The sequence below is a fragment of the Gobio gobio genome (genome assembly GCF_949357685.1).
Source record: "Gobio gobio genome assembly, chromosome: 10".
Lineage (NCBI taxonomy): Eukaryota > Metazoa > Chordata > Actinopteri > Cypriniformes > Gobionidae > Gobio > Gobio gobio.
Window position 1 is genome coordinate 49,757,914 of NC_137116.1, and position 21,666 is coordinate 49,779,579.

General features: G+C 37.5%; 1 protein-coding gene across 3 annotated transcripts in view; it reads left to right on the forward strand.

Annotated features, from left to right (window-relative positions):
* Window positions 1-21,666, forward strand: part of fibcd1a (fibrinogen C domain containing 1a) — a 201,222-nt gene that overhangs the window by 75,324 nt on the left and 104,232 nt on the right. For all 3 annotated transcript variants that reach the window (XM_079826743.1, XM_079826745.1, XM_079826744.1), the window contains 2 exons: window positions 2,845-3,010; window positions 3,292-3,428. In XM_079826743.1, the coding sequence (XP_079682869.1) occupies window positions 2,845-3,010; window positions 3,292-3,428 (303 nt within the window). The remainder of the gene's footprint in view (window positions 1-2,844; window positions 3,011-3,291; window positions 3,429-21,666) is intronic.

Below are 21,666 nucleotides of genomic sequence, written 5' to 3' on the forward strand. Positions count from 1 at the left end.
ATAAAGAGAGCTGTCTGGGAAACTCAAACCGAGCGGCTTCCAGACCCACTGGCCGTGAGCCCGCTAAACTGAAGCACTATCAGTGTTGTGCAGCATAGTGCACCTGTTACTTTAACGCAGAACCCAGGACCACATGCTGATACAGAGACTTCATTGTTATCATTGTTTAAGCCAGGCTTTTAGGAAAGGCTAAAGCGTTGCATGGAAATGCCAAGAAATCGTAAAAGCTATTTTTTACATAAAAATATCCATTTTCCAACATTGATAATCATAAGAATCTGCATATTAGAATGATTTCTGAAGGATCATGTGACACTGAAGACTGGAGTAATGAGGCTAACTTTTAATTAAGATTTTTTTTAAATGTTTTTGAAAGAAGTCTGTTATGTCTGTTATACACACACACACAAACACACATTGAGAACTGTAAGATTTTTTCATGTTTTTAAAGAAGTCTCTTCTGCTCGCAAGGCTGCATTTATTTGATCCAAAATACAGCAAAAACAGTATTATTGTGAAATATTTTTACAGTTTAAAATAACTTTTTTATCTATCTATTTGAATGTATTTTTCAAATGCATTTTATTTCTGATTCAAAGCTGAATTTTCAGCATCATCACTCCAGTCTTCAGTGTCACATAATCCTTCAGAAATCATTCCGATTTGCTGCTCAAGAAACATTATTATTATCAATCTTGAAACGGTTGTGTAATTTTTTCCCCAGGATTATTTAATGAATAGAAAGTTCAAAAGAACAGCATTTATCTGAAATATATGTAAATAAATGTAAAATGCATAAATGTAAATATAAAGCTTTTGCAACATTATAAATGTCTATACTGTCACTTGATCAATTTAATGCATCTTTGCTGAATAAATGTATTAGTTCCTTTAAGTTCTTTACCAAAAAATGAAATACAATTTTGAACGGTAGTACAATGCTACAAAAGCTTTCTATTTCAGATAAATACTGTTCTTTTGAACGTTATATTCATCGAAGAATCCTAAACAAATGTTTTACACAACTGCTTTCAACATTGATAATAATCATAAGTGTTTCTTGAGCAGCAAATCATCATATTAGAATGATTTCTGAAGGATCATGTGACACTGAAGACTGGAGTTAGCCTGACGTCGTCATACTCAGATTCTAGTCAGAATATGAGTCTGCTCCTGCTCCATTGGGCTGTGATTATGGGGCGTGTTTCAACCGAACCAGGAAAGAAAATGCCTCTGCACTCAATTGGATAGACCAACAACCAATCAGAGCAACGGAGTGACGCATAGTTTTAACAGAACACGACTGCACGCACACTGGAGGAAGTAGAAGAAGAAGATGAGTGTAAACGATCTTTGCCGGTGTTGTAAAAAAGGTGAATGCATATTGGAAGTTCTCCGTTTAGGATTAGAACAAATTCAACCCAATCGCTCTTTGGTGGCGTGCATGATTACGTTACTGTTGATCTGCCAGCAGCCATATCACCCTGTAGCCCAAGACTGGTTTCCCACTGAAGCTAAGCAGGGCTGAGCCTGGTCAGTGGATGGGAGACCTCCTGGGAAAACTGGGTTGCTGCTGGTAGAGGTGTTAGTGAGGCCAGCAGGGGGTGCTCACACTGTGGTCTGTGTGGGTCCTAACGCCCCAGTATAGTGATGGGGACACGATACTGTAGCAAGCACCGTCCTTCGGATGAGACGTTAAACCGAGGTCTATTTGAGGTCATTAAAAATCCCTGTCCTTCGATAAAGAGTAGGGGTGTAACCCCGGCATCCTGGCCAAATTTGCCCATTGGCCCCTGTCCATCATGGCCTCCTAATCATCCCCATATATATATATATATATATATATATATATATATATATATATATATATATATATATATATATATATATATATATATATATATATATATATATATATATATATATATATATATACACACGATTGGCTTCATCACTCTGTCTCCTCTCCACCAATCAGCTTGTGTGTGGTGGGCGTTCTGGCGCAAAATGGCTGCCATCATCCAGGTGGTGCTGCACATTGGTGGTGGTTGAGGAGAGATTCTCACCTTCTATGTAAAGTGCTTTGAGTGCCTAGAAAAGCGCTATATAACAATGTAAAAACAAACAAATTAAAAAAAATTATTAATAATCTGTCCATCATGTTATAAAGCCCGCCCTGACAATTTGATCCAAACAGCTCTGGTTCGAGCATAGTTGCTTCACAACGGATCAAGTCCAGACCGAACTTCCCGACCTCAAATGTTGTGGGCGGGGCTAAGTTCGGCTGGCACCAGGCTAGACTGGAGTAGTGATGCTCAAAATTCAGCTTTGCATCACAGGAATAAATTACATTTTAAAATATATTAAAATAGAAAACAGTTTTTTGTATTTTTTAATAACATAAATGCAGCCTTGGTGAGCAGAAGGGACTAAAAATCTTAATGATTCCAAACTTTTGACTGGTTATTTATATTTTAGAAATAGTTTTTGAACATTCAAATTTGTTTATATGTACTATTAGAATTGTTATATTAAATAATATATATAAACAGTATTGTAAATATTATAATAAATATTGGTAATTTTAATTTAGAAATTATCATTATTTATATTTATATATTTCTATTTTATAAATAAAAAAACGAACATTTAAAGGTTTAAATCTCATTTGCCATATGAAAAGTTTCACAAAGCACTTTTTGCAAAGTGAATCAAAACAAATGTGGCAACTGTGTATCCGCCAGCTGATTCATTCACACAAGTACGCAAGTCTCTTGAGAGATTCAATAAAAGAAACGGATCGTTTGTGTTATCCTTAAACTTTTCCTTGCTTTCTCCCTTCAGCTGCTGTCAGAGAGTCAGATCAACATGGTGAAAGTGGTGAACTCGGTGAGCGACGCGCTCAGCTCCATGCAGAAAGAAACCGGAAACATCAAGAGCCGTCTCAAGGCAGATCTGCAGAGGGCTCCGATGCGCAGCGTCCGGCCCAAGGGCTGCGCCGGTGGAGAAGGTAAAAAAACTCCTCATTAGCGACATATTCTCGACTCTCCAGCCAGCCCTAATGAGCCCTAGAATGGTTTCACACCTATTCCCAATCCCTCATAAGCTTTCTAGCCGTGTGAAAGAGACATGCCACTGCTTAGACAGCAGGTGCGAGATGACAGAAGTCTTGAAGCTTTCTTTTCTCAAACTGTAACGGGTCTCTCAAAAAACTTTCAAACAAATCTGATGCAGTTATGGCCTGCCGCTTAATGTGGATTGATGATGCTGACATGTCCTATCTTCTGCAAGGTTCCAGACCCAGGGACTGCAGTGACATCCACGCCAGCGGGCAAAGAGAGGATGGTATCTACTCCGTGTTCCCCACACATTACCCAGCGGGCTTCCAGGTCTTCTGTGACATGACTACTGATGGAGGCGGATGGACGGTGAGTCGCTCTGGTGTCCGTTCCCAAAGTCAGCGGTCATGTATGTTTTCTTGCTAAATATATCTGAATTAACCGAGCAGCCGTTGGAATGAAAATGACTAGTAATGAGTCACTCCATTAGGCATCGACTTGTTAAGCGTACGCTCCCACGCATTAGTAAGCAGGTCACAGATACGCGCATGAGCGCATTCGCATGCACAAACACGCTTCAAACCGATGTTTCACAAGTGTACAGTTCATTACAGCAGCTGCATACAAAATAGACAGAGCATAATATCTTTTCCGAGAGCATTGCCTCCTCATTCGACGCACGCAGAAGAGTTTTAATTTCATGGTCTTTTGAATAAAAAAAAAAGATAAGACATAGGACTGGCAGTATATATATCATGCAACGATAGAAATGTGTCAACCGGTAAAGATTCTGCTGTGCCGTTTATGCAGCACTGTATGCATTTAAAAGAATCTGACAAGCAGAAAAGCATAGAGTACTCTGCAAAAAGGGCGCTTCTGCTTCAGACAGCTTTTTGGATTATAATGTGAGTGGTTTAGTTTTGGTGACTTCTTCAGTTGTTATGAAGGATCTTGTTATTTGAGTTATCTCGATTTATAATTGTTGACGATGTGGTCTTGAATGGTTCCCTTCTTTGAAGCTCATCTCAGAGTTGTCATCATAGGTCAGCATCAGGTCTGCCAGCTCAGGTTTATTGAACGTAAACAGGATTAGATCGTGGCTTATAAGCGGAAGTCTGTCCAAGCTACTGATCTGTTCTTAACATAGAAGCCTGTTTAATCGTGGATTCATCTGTAATAGTCATTTTTAATCATTTAAAATATATAAATGGCATTTTATGCTATAGCAGTATGATATATCAGAATCTTGTATTTATTGCGAAGTTCACATTTATCATGACGTTTTATTCATCAAGAAGTTGTCTTCGGTGCACTTTCTGTGTAGGTGTAGGAGATGCAGATGTAGAACTTTTATTAAGTTTATTGGCTTCATTTGTTTCCGGAGCATGTCAGAATGCAGAGACCTTTGTGACTGAATTACTGAAAACTGATTAGTTTGTTTATATGAAAAGTTAATTTAGGTTCATTAACAGTGCTGCTGACGTTGAGATATCATGGAAAAATAACTTTTAGTATGCACTTTCTTCTTGTTTTGTCCGTTTCGACAGGCTTTCTTTGCTCTTATAATCCCTTTCTGGTAGTTTTAAATGACTTGTTTACTTTCAGTAAATAACACTGAGTGTAATTTAGTGATATGCTTTTGTCATTTTTATAACGTTTATATATATATTTATTTTTCATTTCAGTTTTTTAAGGGTTTCATCTAGGCTAATATATTAATTTACAGATTAGGCATAACATTATGACCTAATATTATATTATATATCTTAATATTGTGTTAGTCCCCCTTTTGCTGCCAAAACAGTCCTGACCCGTCAAGGCATGGACTCCGCTAGACCCCTGAAGGTGTGCTGTGGTATCTGGCACCAAGATGTTAGCAGCAGATCCTTTAAGTCTTGTATGTTGCGAGGTGGGACCTCCATGGATCGGACTTGTTTGTTCGGCACATCCCACAGATGCTCGATTGGATTGAGATCTGGGGAATTTGGAGGCCAAGTCAACACCTCAAACTCGTTGTTGTGCTCCTCAAACCATTGCTGAAACATTTTTGCTTTGTGGCAGAGCGCATTATCTGCTGAACGAGCCACAGCCACCAGGGAATACTGTTTCCATGAAAGGGTGAACATGGTCTGCAACAATACTTAGGTAGGTTGTACGTGTCAAAGTAACATCCACATGGATGGGAGCACCCAAGGTTTCCCAGCAGAACATTGCCCAAAGCATCACTGCCTTTGCCAGCTTGCCGCCTTCCCATAGTGCATCCTGGTGTCATGTGTTCCCCAGGTAAGCGACGCACTCGAACCCGGCCATCCACGTGATGTAAAAGAAAACGTGATTCATTAGACCAGGCCGCCTTCTTCCATTGCTCCGTGGTCCAGTTCAGGCGATTGACTGATGAAAAAACACATTGTATTACAGATTCACCTTTGTTTCATGAGATGGCATTTTCAAGCTGATTTTAGTCAGCAAGTTCCCTATTTATTTATTATTTAATAATCATGGATACTCATGGATAGAAGGAGCTTATGTATTTGAAGTCCATGCATTTCTCTCCGAGATTTATTCATCATGCGCACCGAACAGAAAAAACAACAGTATCCTGTTCTTGTAGGCTATAATTAATTACGGAATAATGAGAATTGTAAAATGTTTTAAGAGTCATTTGTTGCGTTTGATATAATGAGCCCAATCATCATTTGCTCATGGAAACAGAGGTGAATAAAAATGTCATCTATATTGGTTGGGAATGTATTTTTGCACGAGGTTGTTTGGTGTTGTACGGAATGTGGGCACCCACCGGAAACAAATCGACATCTATGATAACACTTTTGGGATGTGAACATTCGTTTTTGTCTGTAGGAGTTATTTAATAACGTGGACAGTGTTTTTCTATCATCATTATTAAAGACAGCCCACTTTGTGAATTTGCAATTATAGTGGAACACTGTGATTGCTTCAAAGTGGCACGTTTCCAGGTCTTGCTTTTCAGATAGCATTCAGTCATCTTAAGGATGCTCTAATCAGTTCACAGGGATGACTTTGTATTGTGTTGTTCTTCTTTATAAACAAGTCGCTTCAGATCTATTCAACATTTTCAGTCCTTTAAGCGTACGAAAACAAAAAACAGCACTTCGTTTGAATTAAATTTAGTGGTATTATTTTTTGTAAGACTAACTGATTGGACTATGTGAAACGCATCTGATGATGAATAATTGAAAGAACACTGTTACCGCCGTATCCTCATTTGTTCGGTGGCCTCTGAGAAGATTCTTTGAACAATTCTTGGGGAACATCACAAGCTTTATGTAAGTCTGTCTTTGTCTATGCAAGGCTATTGCAATGAAAGAAGATATTTCAAATAACAGATGGTGTTACTAAGACTTTAAAATCTTAGACTAAGCGGTAAAAGGAAAGAAGATATTTGATGACACATCATCTTTATGGTCATCAGTCTCTGAATGTGTTTCATTAAGGTCAGTGGTAGAAGCGGAGAGGACAGGACGCCACACAGTTGTCCTTGTGTTATAAACACAGACACGCTGTTTCCTCTGTTCCGATACAAGTGCCAGCATATGTATTTTCTTATTTTCTCTCGCTGGATAACATACAGTACATAGTGTGATGAAAAGGTTGACATATTGTATTCCCTGATTACAGTCAAAGCTGCTTTGCGGTTTTGAGAGCATTAGCTTAGCACCGCTAAGCGTGCCGGGAGCGCTGGGAATCTGAAGAGGCAGAAAGGAACTGTTACACTGAATTAATAGATCCAGCGCCCCTATTCATCATCCAAGGCCTCCAGCGGTTTTTGATGAGGATGTGGGGCTTTTCTGCTGGTACCGGAGTAGTTCAGGCGGGTCACGGAGAGGGGTGCTGGGGGAGGGGGTTGTAATTTCACATGCTCGGACATGCACACAATCCCTGCCATGGACATTCCCTGTTAGAGGTTGAATGAGCTGTCCTCTCTCTGCCTCTCCAAACACTTGGTCTCTGGTGTTTTATTAAAGGAATAGTTCAGCCTGAAATGAAATTCTGTCATTATTTACTGACCCTCATGTCGTTCCAAACGCACATGGTGTTACTTTTTTCTGTTGAATAAAAAGGAAGAAAAATGTGAAGGTTTTTTTTTATGTAGCTTTTTATTTAACAACAGTTCATAGTGACTATGTGTGTCAAGCTCTGAAAATACCAAAAAGCACCAAACCGTGTGTGCGATGTAGAATTATTTTATGAATTAAGATTTTGAATATATAGTTATTTATATAGTCATTACTCTACTTCAAACCAATAACTTGCATGTTTTTCTAACAAATTCATATAAAAGATCTAGCCCTGAAGAATCGCAGTATGATTGTTACTCTGATTCAGACAGATAATTCAAGAATCATACCTTTTCACTGATTCAGATCAATCCTTTAAATCAGGGTTATTCAAATCTTGCCCTGGAGGGCCAATGCGCTGCAGAGTTTAGCTCCAACCCTAATCAAACACACCTGAACATGCTAATCAATGTCTTCAGGTTCATTGGAAAATCACAGGTAGGTGAGTTTGATCAACTGCAGCGCTGCAGCGCATTGGCCCTCCAGGGCAAGATTTGAATAACCCTGCTTTTTTTGCCAATTCAGGGTCAAAGACCTGGCCCAGAAGCATCATCCCTTCACAATGAGTATTTAGACCGAATATGACCAGTAACTGATTTTGGCTCTTTTTAACCGATTCATTAATTCAAATCCATGTTTAAGACTGAATTTTTTTTTTTTTATTTAAAAATACCACTCATAAGTATCATTTGTTCGCATGATTGAAATCTGTAATTTGCATGTTCAAAACTGAGGGCTCTATTTTTTAACAATCTAAGCTCATGGTCTAAAGCAGGGGTTTTCAAACTGGGGTCCAGGGACCCCCAGGGGTCCTCCAGAAGGCCCTCAGGGGTCCCCAAAACATTTCAGAGAATAAAAAGACAAAGCAAAAATGGATAAAGTCTACCAAATATTCTTAATGGTTTAATTTTCTCTAAATTTTCTCTCCTTTTTTGCTGTATACATTCCAGAATTGTATACGTTTGCTTTCTAGTGAGTTTTTCTCACTATATTCCCCTTTATCTCACTCACTGGGGCTGTAAGGCGGTATTCTTAACACAGTACGTAAGCTGCTTACATACATTTATTGTGAAAGTTGCTTATACAAATAATTTTTAATTGAAAATGTTCTTTATACATCCAACATTAATAGCCAATTTAAGTTGGGAAACAATATGTTGTATTTATAATGTCACACTTACTATTTATCTAACAGTTTAAATGTTTTTTCGTACATAAAAATAGATGGATTTTAGGAAGGGGGTCCCTCATAAAGGTTCATCATATTTGGGAGTCCTTGGCATCATAAAGTTTGCAAACCCCTGGTCTAAAGCGCACGGCACAAGTGGACTTAGGGCCTGTCCAAATGCACTTTTGCTAGTTTAACGACAGGAAAAATGATCGGCGGTCCAAAAGGGTTGTCTCTATTCTCTTAATGAGTCATGTGCAATAAATCAGAGTCTCATCTCCCATTCCCTTTAAAAGTCAGTTGGTAGAATCGCTATTTACATGGCGGAATTTGCAAGAGGAAAAACTGAATGTTTTAATAGCGAGGAAACAGATCTGCTCGTCCAATGACGCCTGCTTCCACGCCATTACTGCAAATAGATAGGCTAATTCTGATACATGCAGTGACTATCCATTATGACATGTAGGCATTTTTATATTTATGTACACAATCATAATCTTTTACATTTGAATCCTTTAATTTTTCATATTTAAAAATGTTTGTGTGCTGCTGCCAGTCCCTGTGTGTGTAATATGCAGAGTGTACGCATGTTGTGTACCCGCCTATAGGCGCATATTACTAACACGCTCTTTAAATAACATATTGAAATATATACTTAAGACCAAGTTTTAGTTGGTCAATGGCGCAGTCTATTTCAGTTGCCTCAAAATAGCAACACGTCAACAACGAACCTGAACACACCTCGTTTTCAGACCAGCTCGCCCATGGGCGGACAGATGGGCACAAATGCATTTGCTATTTAAACAACGTGCCGCAGGATGTGAAAATGTTAATTGTGCCGGGTGTATGATAAGGTCTTTTTGATTCTTGTTTCATATAAAAGACCTGGCCCAGAAAAATCATCCTTTCACAGTGAGTCTTTACACTGATTCAGACCAGTAACTCATATGTTCATGACTGTTTTGACTCTTTTTAACCAGTTCATTAAAAAAAAAAAATTCTCATGGGAATCATATGTTTGCAGATGTTTAGACTGGTTCAGATACATTCAATACATTAGCTAACATTTCAAGACTGAATTTGAGTCTTTTTAGCCAATTAAGTATAAAAGACATGGCCCAGAAGAAGCATCATCCATTTGCAGTATTTACAGTAGGGATGCAACAATACAGTTAGTCCACGGTTCAATACATACCTCGGTTTTTTAACCACGGTTTTCGGTTCGGTTCTGATGGCTTGTCACATCAGTTTTTTTATATTCTATTTTTAAGCGACAGGAAGGAGGTTAAGGAGAAAAAATACTATTTTTTTATTGCAATACTCTTTCTTTATTTTACTTAAAAGAATTGAAAAACTTTACTTAAACTTAAAACTTTACTTAAAAAAAACCCTTGTACACATTCCTAGTGTATTGTATAATATAAAATAAATGTACAGTATATAAAGATTTACACTGGCAGCTCAGAGCTGTACAGCAGCATTTAAGTATGAAATTGAATGAATAAATGTAAAAATAAAACACTACATAGACTTCACTATAAAATATACATTGATTCTTATTAAAGCTACTGTATTAAAGTTCTTCAGTCAAGAGCAGTGAGTGATTTTCTCTTTGTCTTTTGTTGTTGTATTAATATTACAAGGATAGTTTGCTCAAAAATGAAAATTCTGTCATCGAGAAATGAATACAGGTTTGGAACAATATTAGAGTGAGGAAATAATGACGTAATTTTAGAGGTGAACTGTCCCTTTAAGGACAGCGTGTGTCCCCTAGGCTGCGCTGTTGTCAATTTAGAGGTCTTTCAATAAGACCTGCGTGCATCTAATATACAGACACACGCCGATTTTACTTTCACTTTAGACATAACCGACTGTGTTTATGTTAACCTGTATTTGACAGTATTAGCGCAGAAAGACTACTTAGTTCAGTAATCGCGTGTTTGACAGGCGTTTAGTGCGCCCGCTCGGAAAAGCGCATGTTAAAACAGTGCATTAGCACGTGAATGAAATGTTTAGCCGGCAAGGCTGTAAAACGCACGCAAATAATGAACTCGTGATTGTGAATAACTATAGTTTTCCGTGAGTATAACTCTACCACTAACGTGTGATGTGAATGTATGCCGCGTTGTTCAGTATTGGGATGGAGGCAAATGATAGAATTTGTAGAAAAATAATTAATTAAATGCAAAACAAGCGCGTATTGAACCATGAATGCCGTACCGAACGGTTCAATATTATATTGAGAATTGTGGCATCCCTAATTTACAGTATTTACACTGATTCATTAACACAAGTATGTTCACACTGATTGAAATTGGTAAATGTTCAAGACTGAGTCTTTTTGATTTCCTGTATCATTTAAAAGTCCTGGCGCAGAATCTTTTTTAACTGATTTATTTAAAATATCTTCCTCATAAGAAGCATACGTTTGTGGTGAGTCTTTATATTGATTAAAATACATATGTTTAAGACCAATTTTTTTATTCATTTTAAAAAACGGCTCAGAATCATTCCTTGTGATTCATATGGACCAATTTTATAATACTTTATGTTGATTGTAAGCAAAAAAATAGCCACACAGTTTTCATTTTTACTTAATCTTTCTCTTTAAATGTGATTAGTAAAATGCCTGCTCACATATACATATAGAAATCGAAAGAAAAACAGGCAGAGAGGGTCAGGGGGAGAAAGTGCACATGGGGCTAGAATCCTCTGAAACTACAAATAACGATGGCAAACTGTGGTTAATTGGAGCAGATACTTCATTTATGCTGTAATCAGATGTATAAACATCTGGAAGGCAGCTGTGTCTGTCAGCCATGTCTGGAATAATGTCCCTGTGCTACCGCCGTCAGCACACAGGTGTATTCCGCCCCCAAACAGCACGTTCCTGAACAACACTTTGCTAAATACTCTGTTAAATTGACCAACAGCAAAGAGGCCGAAAATTACAGCATTGAGCGTTTATTTCGGTTTGTATGTTTTCATCAGCTTAACACGGATCTAATCTTCACCCCAAAAGTCTATCTCTCAGCATACTGGTTGCAAAAAAGAAAAAAAGAAAGTGTGACATGAGTCAGGGTGATGTGAACCACTGTTAGAAGCTTGTGAACAGAATGTTAATTTCTACTCGGATGCGAGGAAACAGAGAAGTGAAGTGACATGAACTTCACGTTAGGGTTGTGACAATAGCCCATGGCAATATTATCAAGACGATAATTGGCGCATTTTCTCATGAATGCATTCAATTATTATTATTATTATTATAAGGCTAGCATTATTATTAAATGTATATTAGGACCTACAATTCATTTGCCTTCCCTAATTTCATTACGACATAACCACACTTGCGACATCACCGACACGCGTGTATGAAGATTGAGAACTCCTCAATGAAAATGTTTTTAAAACCAACTACAAAACTACATCAAAATTGAATTGCAAGATGATTTATTCACAAATTGTCAAGAATGCTTGTTATAAAAGAGACGCATCATTTTTAAACAGATGTTGTTTGAGCCAAGATGAAAATGGCACCGTTGTTCATCAGCATTTTGTTTTGTTTCCATAGCACATAAAAAAAAAACATTTAATGACACTAAAAATAATACAATTACAAATGAATAGTAATATTAATATCATTAAAATGATATAGGCCTAATAACAGTCTTTAGGTCCGAACACAGCACAAATCAGTCATATGTGAAAATCAAAAGCACCGACTTAAAATTAGTTTAACAATAAATATTGATTCTTGTTTTGTCATTAATGTATGGTCCACAAGAGAAATATGTGCTGTTAATGCTACGACAGATGCCAAAAGCTCAGTCAGTATTTGCTTTCAATTTGGCTTTCAGGGAACAAGTGAGCGCATTTACATGCACGTTCTTAACCCGAGTATGCTGAATAAGCCGACAATGCATGTGGTCATGTAAACACGTTAGCTCGTTTACCTTTATTGGAAGAAAGCCCTGTGTACACCTAGCACGCTTCCTATAATGTGTATGCATCAGGTCAGTAGGTGGAGAGTAGGCCGTCTTTTGTGGCTGTTCAAACACATTCGACCACATGAGCGTTTACACTACGTAAACAATCCGGTTGAATGCTTTTTCGACTACCTCTGGAAGTGTTCGAAAGTGGACAAGCTCAAAGCATTTTAGACCCCATTTACACCTGTATTTAGCGCCGTCCATTTGTGATCTGATCGACCAAAACGCATCTTAATACCAGGTGTAAACAGGGCCATAAATAGCTTAAGCATAAACCGACCGACTCAGCTAGATTTTTGCCCCTTACCCCGATTTCTCCTGGCATGTAAACATATCAACCTGCGTTCTTTGGGCTTTTTGAAGTGTGCATATGTGATAGGCGTCTTTATACGGTGCATTTAATCACATCCAAACAGAGCAAGCTTTTCGAGGTAGCTATAGGCCCCGTTGACACGGAGACGCGTTTAGCTGTATACGTAAAAATGTTGTATCGTATCAGTGTTTCGTCCAGATGAATCCGGCGTTTTAGGAGCCTAAAACCGGTATTTTTTAAAACCGGGTCCCAGAGTGGATAAATCTGAAACCGACACCCTTGCGTTTCCGTGTGTACAGCCAATCCGTATATTTTGTGAAACGATGATGTCATCACACCACGTCCCGCACGGTAAAGACTAGAAAGGGACACAGCTACGGCCACAGAAATACACAAAAAAAAGGAGAAGAAGAGTTGTGGCTTGAAGGGGTACAGCAATGGTCAGAAGTGAGGCAAAATCTCCCAATAAAATAACAATAAATAAATGTGTTACTTACCAGATTGTGTTTTATTAACGCATACACCTACCCCAACCCTAAACCTACCTAAATACATACAGTAATTAAATGACGCAATATTGATGTGCGCCTGCCCAGTTGCGCCAATCAATATTGCATCATTTAATTACTGTATTTGCATTATTGTAAGGGAAGGTTTAGGGTTGGGGTAGGTGTATGCGTTAATAAAACACAATCTGGTAAGTAGCACATTTATTTATTGTTATATTATTGTGAGATTTTGCCTCACTTCTGACCATTGCTGTACCCCTTCGAGCCACAACTCTTCTTCTCCTTTTTTTTAGTGTATTTCTGTGGCAGAATTACAACGCCACATACTGGTTTTTATGTGTGGATGTGGCCATAGGGAGGAGGAAATATATTGCAAACTCCGACTCTTTCTTGATCCAAGATTTATAAAAACGTGCAGAAGTACAGTCAAAATGCTGCATCTGTAACGGTATAAGAGAATAATATGTGTCCATACATTTCCTGCTGGCTTGTTAAAATAAAATACTACTTTATTTCACAACAGACATAATAAATGGAATACTCCGAGTCAGATACACCAATGATGAGGCTATGTTTTACCTCACTACTGGGAAATAACCTGATTTATTAATAAACACTCCAAAACACTCCAAAATGAAAAGATTCTGTTATATAAAATGAGCAAATTAATGAGTAAAGAAATAAGCAATTAAATAATTTGCTTATACACGGTAATATTGTGTATCAACGATCTGTGCATATCGCCCAGCACTGCTTCACGTCCTCCCACATTTCATCCGCTTGCAAAATAACACCTGTTTGCATGCCGGGTATTTCTTACACCCTTTTGTTTTCATTTGAATGAACTGTGATTGAACTGTTTTGACACTTGAAAGAATCCACACTGAGGTTGTGAATTATCAGACTGTGTTTAAAGGAATTTCTATAGGCAGTTTTCACGTACAGTCTGTTCAGATTCACCTCACTTGTCTTTAAAGTATTACATTTACAATGTTACAAAAAAATTATTTTGAATAAATGCTCTTCTTTTGAAGTTTCTATTCATCAAAGTATCCTGACATTAGAGCACAACTGTTTTCAACATTGATATATTAGCATTTTAGAATGATTTCTGAAGGATCATGTGAAACTAAAGACTGGAGTAATGAGGCTGAAAATTTAACTTTGCCATCACAGGAATAAATTACATTTGAAAATATATTTAAATAGAAACAGTTATTTTAAATTGTAATAACATTTCACAATAGTACTCCATACTTTTACTGTGTTTTTGATCAAATGCAGCCTTGGAAAGACTTTAAAGCGTAAAAAAAAATACTGCAGACCACAAATTATAGCAGTGTATGTTCAGGACAGATTTTAGAGTCTTTATTACCAATTCATTCAAACTAACTGCTCATAAGGATCATCTGTTCACAGTGAGCTATTACACTGATTCAAACTATAACTTGCATGTTCAGGACTGAATTTTGAGTCTTTTTAAGCGACTAATTTAAGCCAAACGGCTCTTAAGAATCTTTGTTGTAGAATGGTTGCACTGCATTATTTTGCAGCACCCAGTCTTTCTCTCTTATCACAATCAATTCAAACCGCTATCTAAAACTTACAGCACTGCCAAAATGTCATTTCTTTTGCCACAGCACTGTAGATACATAGAGTAGCAGTGAAGGAAATGCTGTCAAGAGTAGTGTAGTACAGTGTTGGTCCACATAAATATAAGCAAGTACAATAAACAGAACTGAAAGTCATAAAAATCATTCAGTTCCAGTATTGCTTTTTTTTAAAAATGGACCCGATTTTGGATTCCCAACGATCAGCCCCTCACCTCTGGTTTCCTAATAGCTAGTGATCTCATTTGCACTGTCAGATGGTGCAGCTGACATTTGGATCTTCAAAGCTCATTTAACACCAAAGGTTGCATACTGTTTCCTCCACAATTACCCCCCAGCACTTTTTCAAGAAATTCTGATTATTTTGCGCTTGAATGCATTGATTTGTTTCTTTGTGTAATATTTTTTTCTCTCTGTCAAAAGCTTTCTCGTAGTACTATTCGTCAAAATAACAATGCACTTCCAGACAAAAAAAACCTCAAATATTGGAAACCGGAGTCCCCAGAGGCATTTTAATAAGTAGTGCTGTCCTCTATGTTTTGCTTTTTGTATTTTGGGACACAATGAATTGCTTTTATTTTTAGGAGACCCATAAAATGCTCCAGCTGCATTTCTGTTGCTTTCGATTATTATTTTATTTGCCTTTTTAATCAAGACTTTTAAGTTACTTTTAAGAAAATAGTTCACCCCAAAAAGAATATTCTGTCATTGTTTGTTCTTCCAAACCTTTTTTGTTGTTATATGGAACACAGAAATGTAATATTTTGACAAGGGCTTGACATTAACACCCGCCAACCTGCCCGTTGCGGGTGGATTTCAGTTGTGGCGTGTAACACAGTCACTCCCACTAGCCACTTTGACGGGTCTTCTCAAAAGGCATCTGTTATTATCGCAATGCACATTATAACCAATCACACGCAAGTCTGTTGAGCTTATAAATGCAATGTCATAATCAGGGACGATCAGATTAGTCAATGCTGAATTTTAGGGGCCGTCTCTAAAGTTGCATACGACATTGGTATACATGCTTCTAACTTTAATAGCATTTGAAGAGAATGGCTTACAATCATAAAACCAACTGTAAAGTGTTGATCTCGGTGTCAGGTGTGATGCACAACTTTTAGATGTTTTAGATCTAATAAAATAAACTCAAATCACATGAAAATATGGATATTTATTTCACTAGGTTACTGTATGGGCTCAACAACAAAATATGCTAGGTTTAAATAGGCCTATGTCATGGCTGATAGAAATAAAACTCTTTATTTATTTTTCAGACAAACAGCTGTTGATGACCTGTCATGTTATACATTTCATGTAGACTTGATTTGGATGTCTACATTGATAATTTACATATAGCCAACAACAAATGTCCTAACAACAAAATTGTGGCCAGTGAAAATGCTGAGTGGCTAGTAACTGGAAAAAAAAGTTCATGTCAAGCCCTGTATATAAGTAATATATTGTCCATGCAATCACAATGAATGGGTTCTGGAGCTTTCAAACTTGCAAAGGCATCATAAAAGTGGTCCATATAACTTATGCGCCATATTCACTGTCTTTTGAAGCTATATGATTCAGAAGACATAAAAATTAAATAATTCTTTACAGATAATCCTCTCCAGTGAGCTATTAATTTGTAAAAGAATCCGATCATCTTTGTGATCTGGGTCCATGAACGATTCATTCACCAATCCAGCATCGCTACCTCTCTCATGAACTCTCCTATGGGTTTGAAATGACTTGAGGGTGTGTATACAACGATTTTTTTCTGTTTCTAGATTAAATTTTGAGTTTGCTTGAACCCGAGGCAGCATATCGGACATTAGTTGTTTTTTATTTAACCATGTAAGAGTTAGAGCACACCACCAGAGCGATTGAAGAAACTAGAGCAAACCTAGAAGCAGTCTCGGCGCGGTTCATGAATGGTTTTTTTTTTTTCTTTTTTTCTTCTAAAGACAGACTTCAGTCGAGGGAGTCCATCAAGAGAAAGCTCTTTGAAAGATGGCCTGACACGGGCGGCAATCAAAGCATCTGAGAGGAAATTGCACCAGCAATGGCATCTTACTTTGTTGGCATGGCAGGGGAATGAAATATATCAATCTAATTTCAATTTAAACCCAGAAAAGTTTCAACCGGAGCACCACCGCCTACTCCCAAACTCCTGCAGATTAATGGTTCTTTCTCTGCCGTATCTGGTCCTGCCCCGGATCTCCGCTAATTGCTGTATTTTTCTCCCCTTGTAACTCTTGAGAAGCAACTCTGGAGATGTGGAGGGAGAGGAAAGGGGGTTGGTTTTTGATGGCAGATCTTAAAAGGTGATGAAAGTTGAAAGTAACATTATTGCCAGAGGGGGAAAAGTCTCAGCATATCTTTCTTTTTTTCTTTTTCCATCTTGACGGTTTGAATTTTGCATGACCACTAAAGGTCTGGAGGTCCAAACGATTCTTGTGGTTGCTCTATTTATATTCAGGCAGCTAGCGCTACCCCTAGGTTGTTTCAAAATGGCCGAGTGCCGCACGCCACAGCGGCAGACGGTTTCTCGCTGGCATTGATCTTAGCAGAGAGTAATGATTTCTCATGATTACAGACAGGCTGGAATTGTAAGGCTGGTCTCAACGGAGAACGAAAAAATGCATTATTCCTCGAGCAGATTGTGCTGGCCTTTTCTGAAAATTTCAAGTGTAATCACAACACTCTTGAAAAAGCAGTATTTGCTGTATAATTTCCTATTTTTCAAAAGTGGCCAGGTGAAATGAAATGCGTTATCTATTATACATGGTCAGAGGATGGCACATGAAGTGGCTCCGTTGAAATATTTACCTCTTCTGTAAAGCGAATCAGACTGCATGCTGTTTGTGTGTGTTTTTTTTTTTTCTGGGTTAAGGTTATTACATGGGCCACTCTCAAAGAGAACGTAAATTTCCATGCAAATAATTGGCTTCCTTCAAGCTCTGAATGTGTTCCCAGTGGGACCGATGTTTTATAATATAGATGAATAAGCCATGGGATGTTTTTATTTCCTGAAAGACCTTTGCTGTTTATTATTGTGGTAAGCAGGACGAGGCCGAGAGCCGTGAGAGCGTACGATTGCTAATGAGAGTCACCTGCGTGGCGCTCAAGTCTCACTGATGGAGATATGGATGAATAAATGGAGGAGCGACAACAGTGAAGAACGAGAGAGGACCAGGCCTGGACTTTACATCTGATTTGATTCTGACACACCTAGCATCATATGAATAGAGCACAAATTATACAATATATATATATATATATATATATATATATATATATATATATATATATATATATATATAATCTGATGATATATATAATTTACTATATTTCTTTATTTATCTATTTATTTGAATAATAGAAATTTTGAATAATAGAAATAGAAAAAATTTACATAAGGATGCCATTACCATGACAAAATGATCTCGTGGCCACATTATATCCCGTTCCCACATGTTAATATGATGTTCCCACAAATTAAAGGTGCACCATGTAACATTTTTTCAGTAAAATATCCAAAAACCACTAGGCCAGTATTATATATTTTGTTCAGTTGAGTACTTACAATATCTCAAATGTTTCCAACTATTTGTAAATCGTGAGAAAATTGCTATTTTACCCAAGTAACCGGGACGTGTGAGGGAGTCGCCTGACGATTGCATCATATCTGCGTTACTCTCATTTCCGGTGTTATTTTGCAGAAACGCTGTCATAGTGTCATATAGCAGCTGCCGTGTGAACGCACAGAGTAATGTCATAACATCATTTTCAACACATTCAGATGCATCTAATATGATAAAAAAGAGCTGCATTACTGAAATCTGATGGCTCTGAAAGGCCTCCATTGGCACAATGCACGGTTCACTCTCAAGACCCTTAAAAGGTACTAAAGACGTCCTTACAAAGTCCATCTCACTACAGTGGTTCTACAATAACTTTATGAATCGGCGAGAATAGTTTTTGTGCCCAAAAAACCCTAAATAACGACTTATATAGTGATGACGATTTCAAAACACGGCCTCATGAAGCTTTGAAGCGTTATGAATCAGTGAGTCGATTCAGCAGTTTGGATAACTAAATTTCAGCAGTTTGGCGGTTTGACACGCGATCCGAATCATGATTCGACTCACTGATTCATAACGCTTTGAAGCTTCATGAGGCCGTGTTTTGAAATCGTCATCACTATATAAGTCGTTATTTAGGGTTTTTTGCGCATAAAAACTATTCTCGTCACTCCATAAAGTTATTGTAGAACCACTGTAGTGAGATGGACTTTGTAACGACGTCTTTAGTGCCTTTTAAGGGTCTTGAGAGTGAACCGTGCATTGTGCCAATGGAGTAGTGTTGTTTTTGGCGGCCTGTTTTAATTTTAGTTTTAGTCTAGTCTTTGTGTCAAGCTGTCATTTTAGTTTTTATTAGTTTTAGTCATAGTCATACTATTTTAGTCTAGTCAAGTTTTAGTCGACTAAAAGTCTGAGCATTTTAGTCTTATTTTAGTCAGAATTATCTATGGCTATTTTCGTCTAGTTTTAGTCGACGAAAACTGATGACATTTTAGTCAAGTTTTAGTCAATGAAAATTGTATTTTAGTCTCTTTTTAGTAATGCAATTCTATTTAACCCAGTCAATATAGTATAAGTACATATTATAGACAAAACCAAAATCTTCTTTTAGCCAAACCCATTTCAAACAATGTTATCTTATTATATTATTGTTACCTTATAGACTCAAGAATACATCCATTCGAGACACGGAAGACGCTCTGATTTGAAGTTACAACATATTTATTTTACCAACTAAACATGTTAGAAGTACACACACATACATTTCAATAAAATAAATAAAAACATTGAGATGTCTCTTAAGGCTCGTGGTGTTTTTTCCTGTGATTTTTGTGGCCACATTTCTCCCCATCTTTTTCCACAACACCCGTTTTATTTTCCACTTCAATGTAATAAAAGTTTTTCCAAATGTCTTAATAAGAATAAATGCATATTTAATTTAATTTAATAATAGGAAAATAATATCCAAATTATTATTTAATTCTTTAAATCTGTTTAAAATTAGACCCACATTATAGTTAAAATGTTTTTCTGTCTTGTATTTTATCTCAAAATAAAGGATGTAATTTTATTCCACATGGAAATGAGCGGAAATAAGTGAATACAGCCTCTTATTCGCTTATGAGGTAATCATAATGCTGCGGTTATTTTAACATCTAATTGCTGCCGTTATAACGGCACATTTCAAATGTTTACGTGCTTTTCTTTCTTTTTTTGAGCGGTGATGAAATATCTTGCTCTTGTAAATACTTGCCAGCATTTCAGTAATACAAGTCTAAATCTTTCAAATGCATCCAAATAACAGCGAAGCACAGCCGCACGGTGCTCTGCAGTGGCCAAAAAGGATATAAACCGTGAATTCTGAAGTTATATATTATTGAAAACTCAGAGATGTGGATTCAGAAGGCACCACACGACCTTGGTGTTTGTCAAACAGTAATTTAGGTCATTCGGCCGGAGATTTTTACACGGGTGGTGGGAGAAAAACACTGATATTCTGGATTAAGACGACAATAAAATCACTGTCTAGCCCCTGTAAATGATAAAGACACCTTACGACCGCTGGACAAATAATTACCGTCCGAATAGGGCTTACGAACCCCGACTGCCCGCCTATCGGTCTCGTTCACTCACCAGAGCTAAATCTTCTAAAACGCCGCGCGAGTGGGGCTTGAAGAGAGTGATGTCACCTGCGTCTGAGCAGTGCGCCCTGATGCAGCCCCTGAATGAGACGCACAAAAATACTGCAAAATAATAATAAAAACGCGACTTTTCGTCTCGTCTCATTTTCGTCAACGAAAATGAAGAGACATTTTAGCATAGTTTTTATTTTGTGAACCACATTTAGTCTCGTTTTTATTCGTCATCGTCACATGACCAGCATTTACGTTGCGTCTCGTCTCGTTTTCGTCACGTTATAAAGGTTCGTTGACGACGATATTTAGTCATACTTTTCGTTGACGAAAACAACACTACAATGGAGGCCTTTCAGAGCCATCAGATTTCAACTAAAATATCTTCATTTGTGTTCTGAAGATGAACGGAGGTCTTACGGGTGTCGAACGACATGAGGGTAAGTAATTAATGACAGAATATTCATTTTTGGGTGAACTAACCCTTTAACAATCGCTCCATCGGCCTTGCTCAGCTCCACAACACTCGGTCCTGCTCTGCTTCACACTACAGTAACGTTAATAATCGCATCCATGAACATGATTTCTGCCCGAGTCCTATCCTCAAACGTGGCGTCATCAAACTACGCCTTTGTTTTGAATAGGCAACCTCTAGCGGACGGAAAGTTACATAGTGCAGCTTTAATATCTCGTGGCCACAACATATTATCACGCTCCCACGACAAAACTAAGTGAAGTCCTCTCCCGGTCACTTTAAAAATGATAGAATGATTTTAATCATTCATTGAACCGATTCATTCAACAACACTGATTCATTTAGGAACAAAACAGTTGTATTTATTTATGAGTGAGCTATTGAAACATTCAATCAACCGATTTCTGTCATCTATCTGTCTGTATGTGAATACTATGTACAAATTAGGTTTAATATGGAGTTTGTGATGCTAAATAAGAAGAGAGCGAGTGTTCATTAAAATTAATAGTACCATCTGCAATCCACCAGCAGTTTTACACCCTCTAATGTGGTTCTAATATGGCCAAGCGTACACCCAAACACCATGTGTGCTTGTTGTCCACACGCATTTAGCGTGCACTCAAAAAAAAACAAGCTGCTGAACGAACTTAATTAAATGAAGGAAAACTTTTCCACGAAATTGAATTACGTTTTTCCAACAAAATCTAATTGTTTTGAAATGATTTTTTGTAATCTT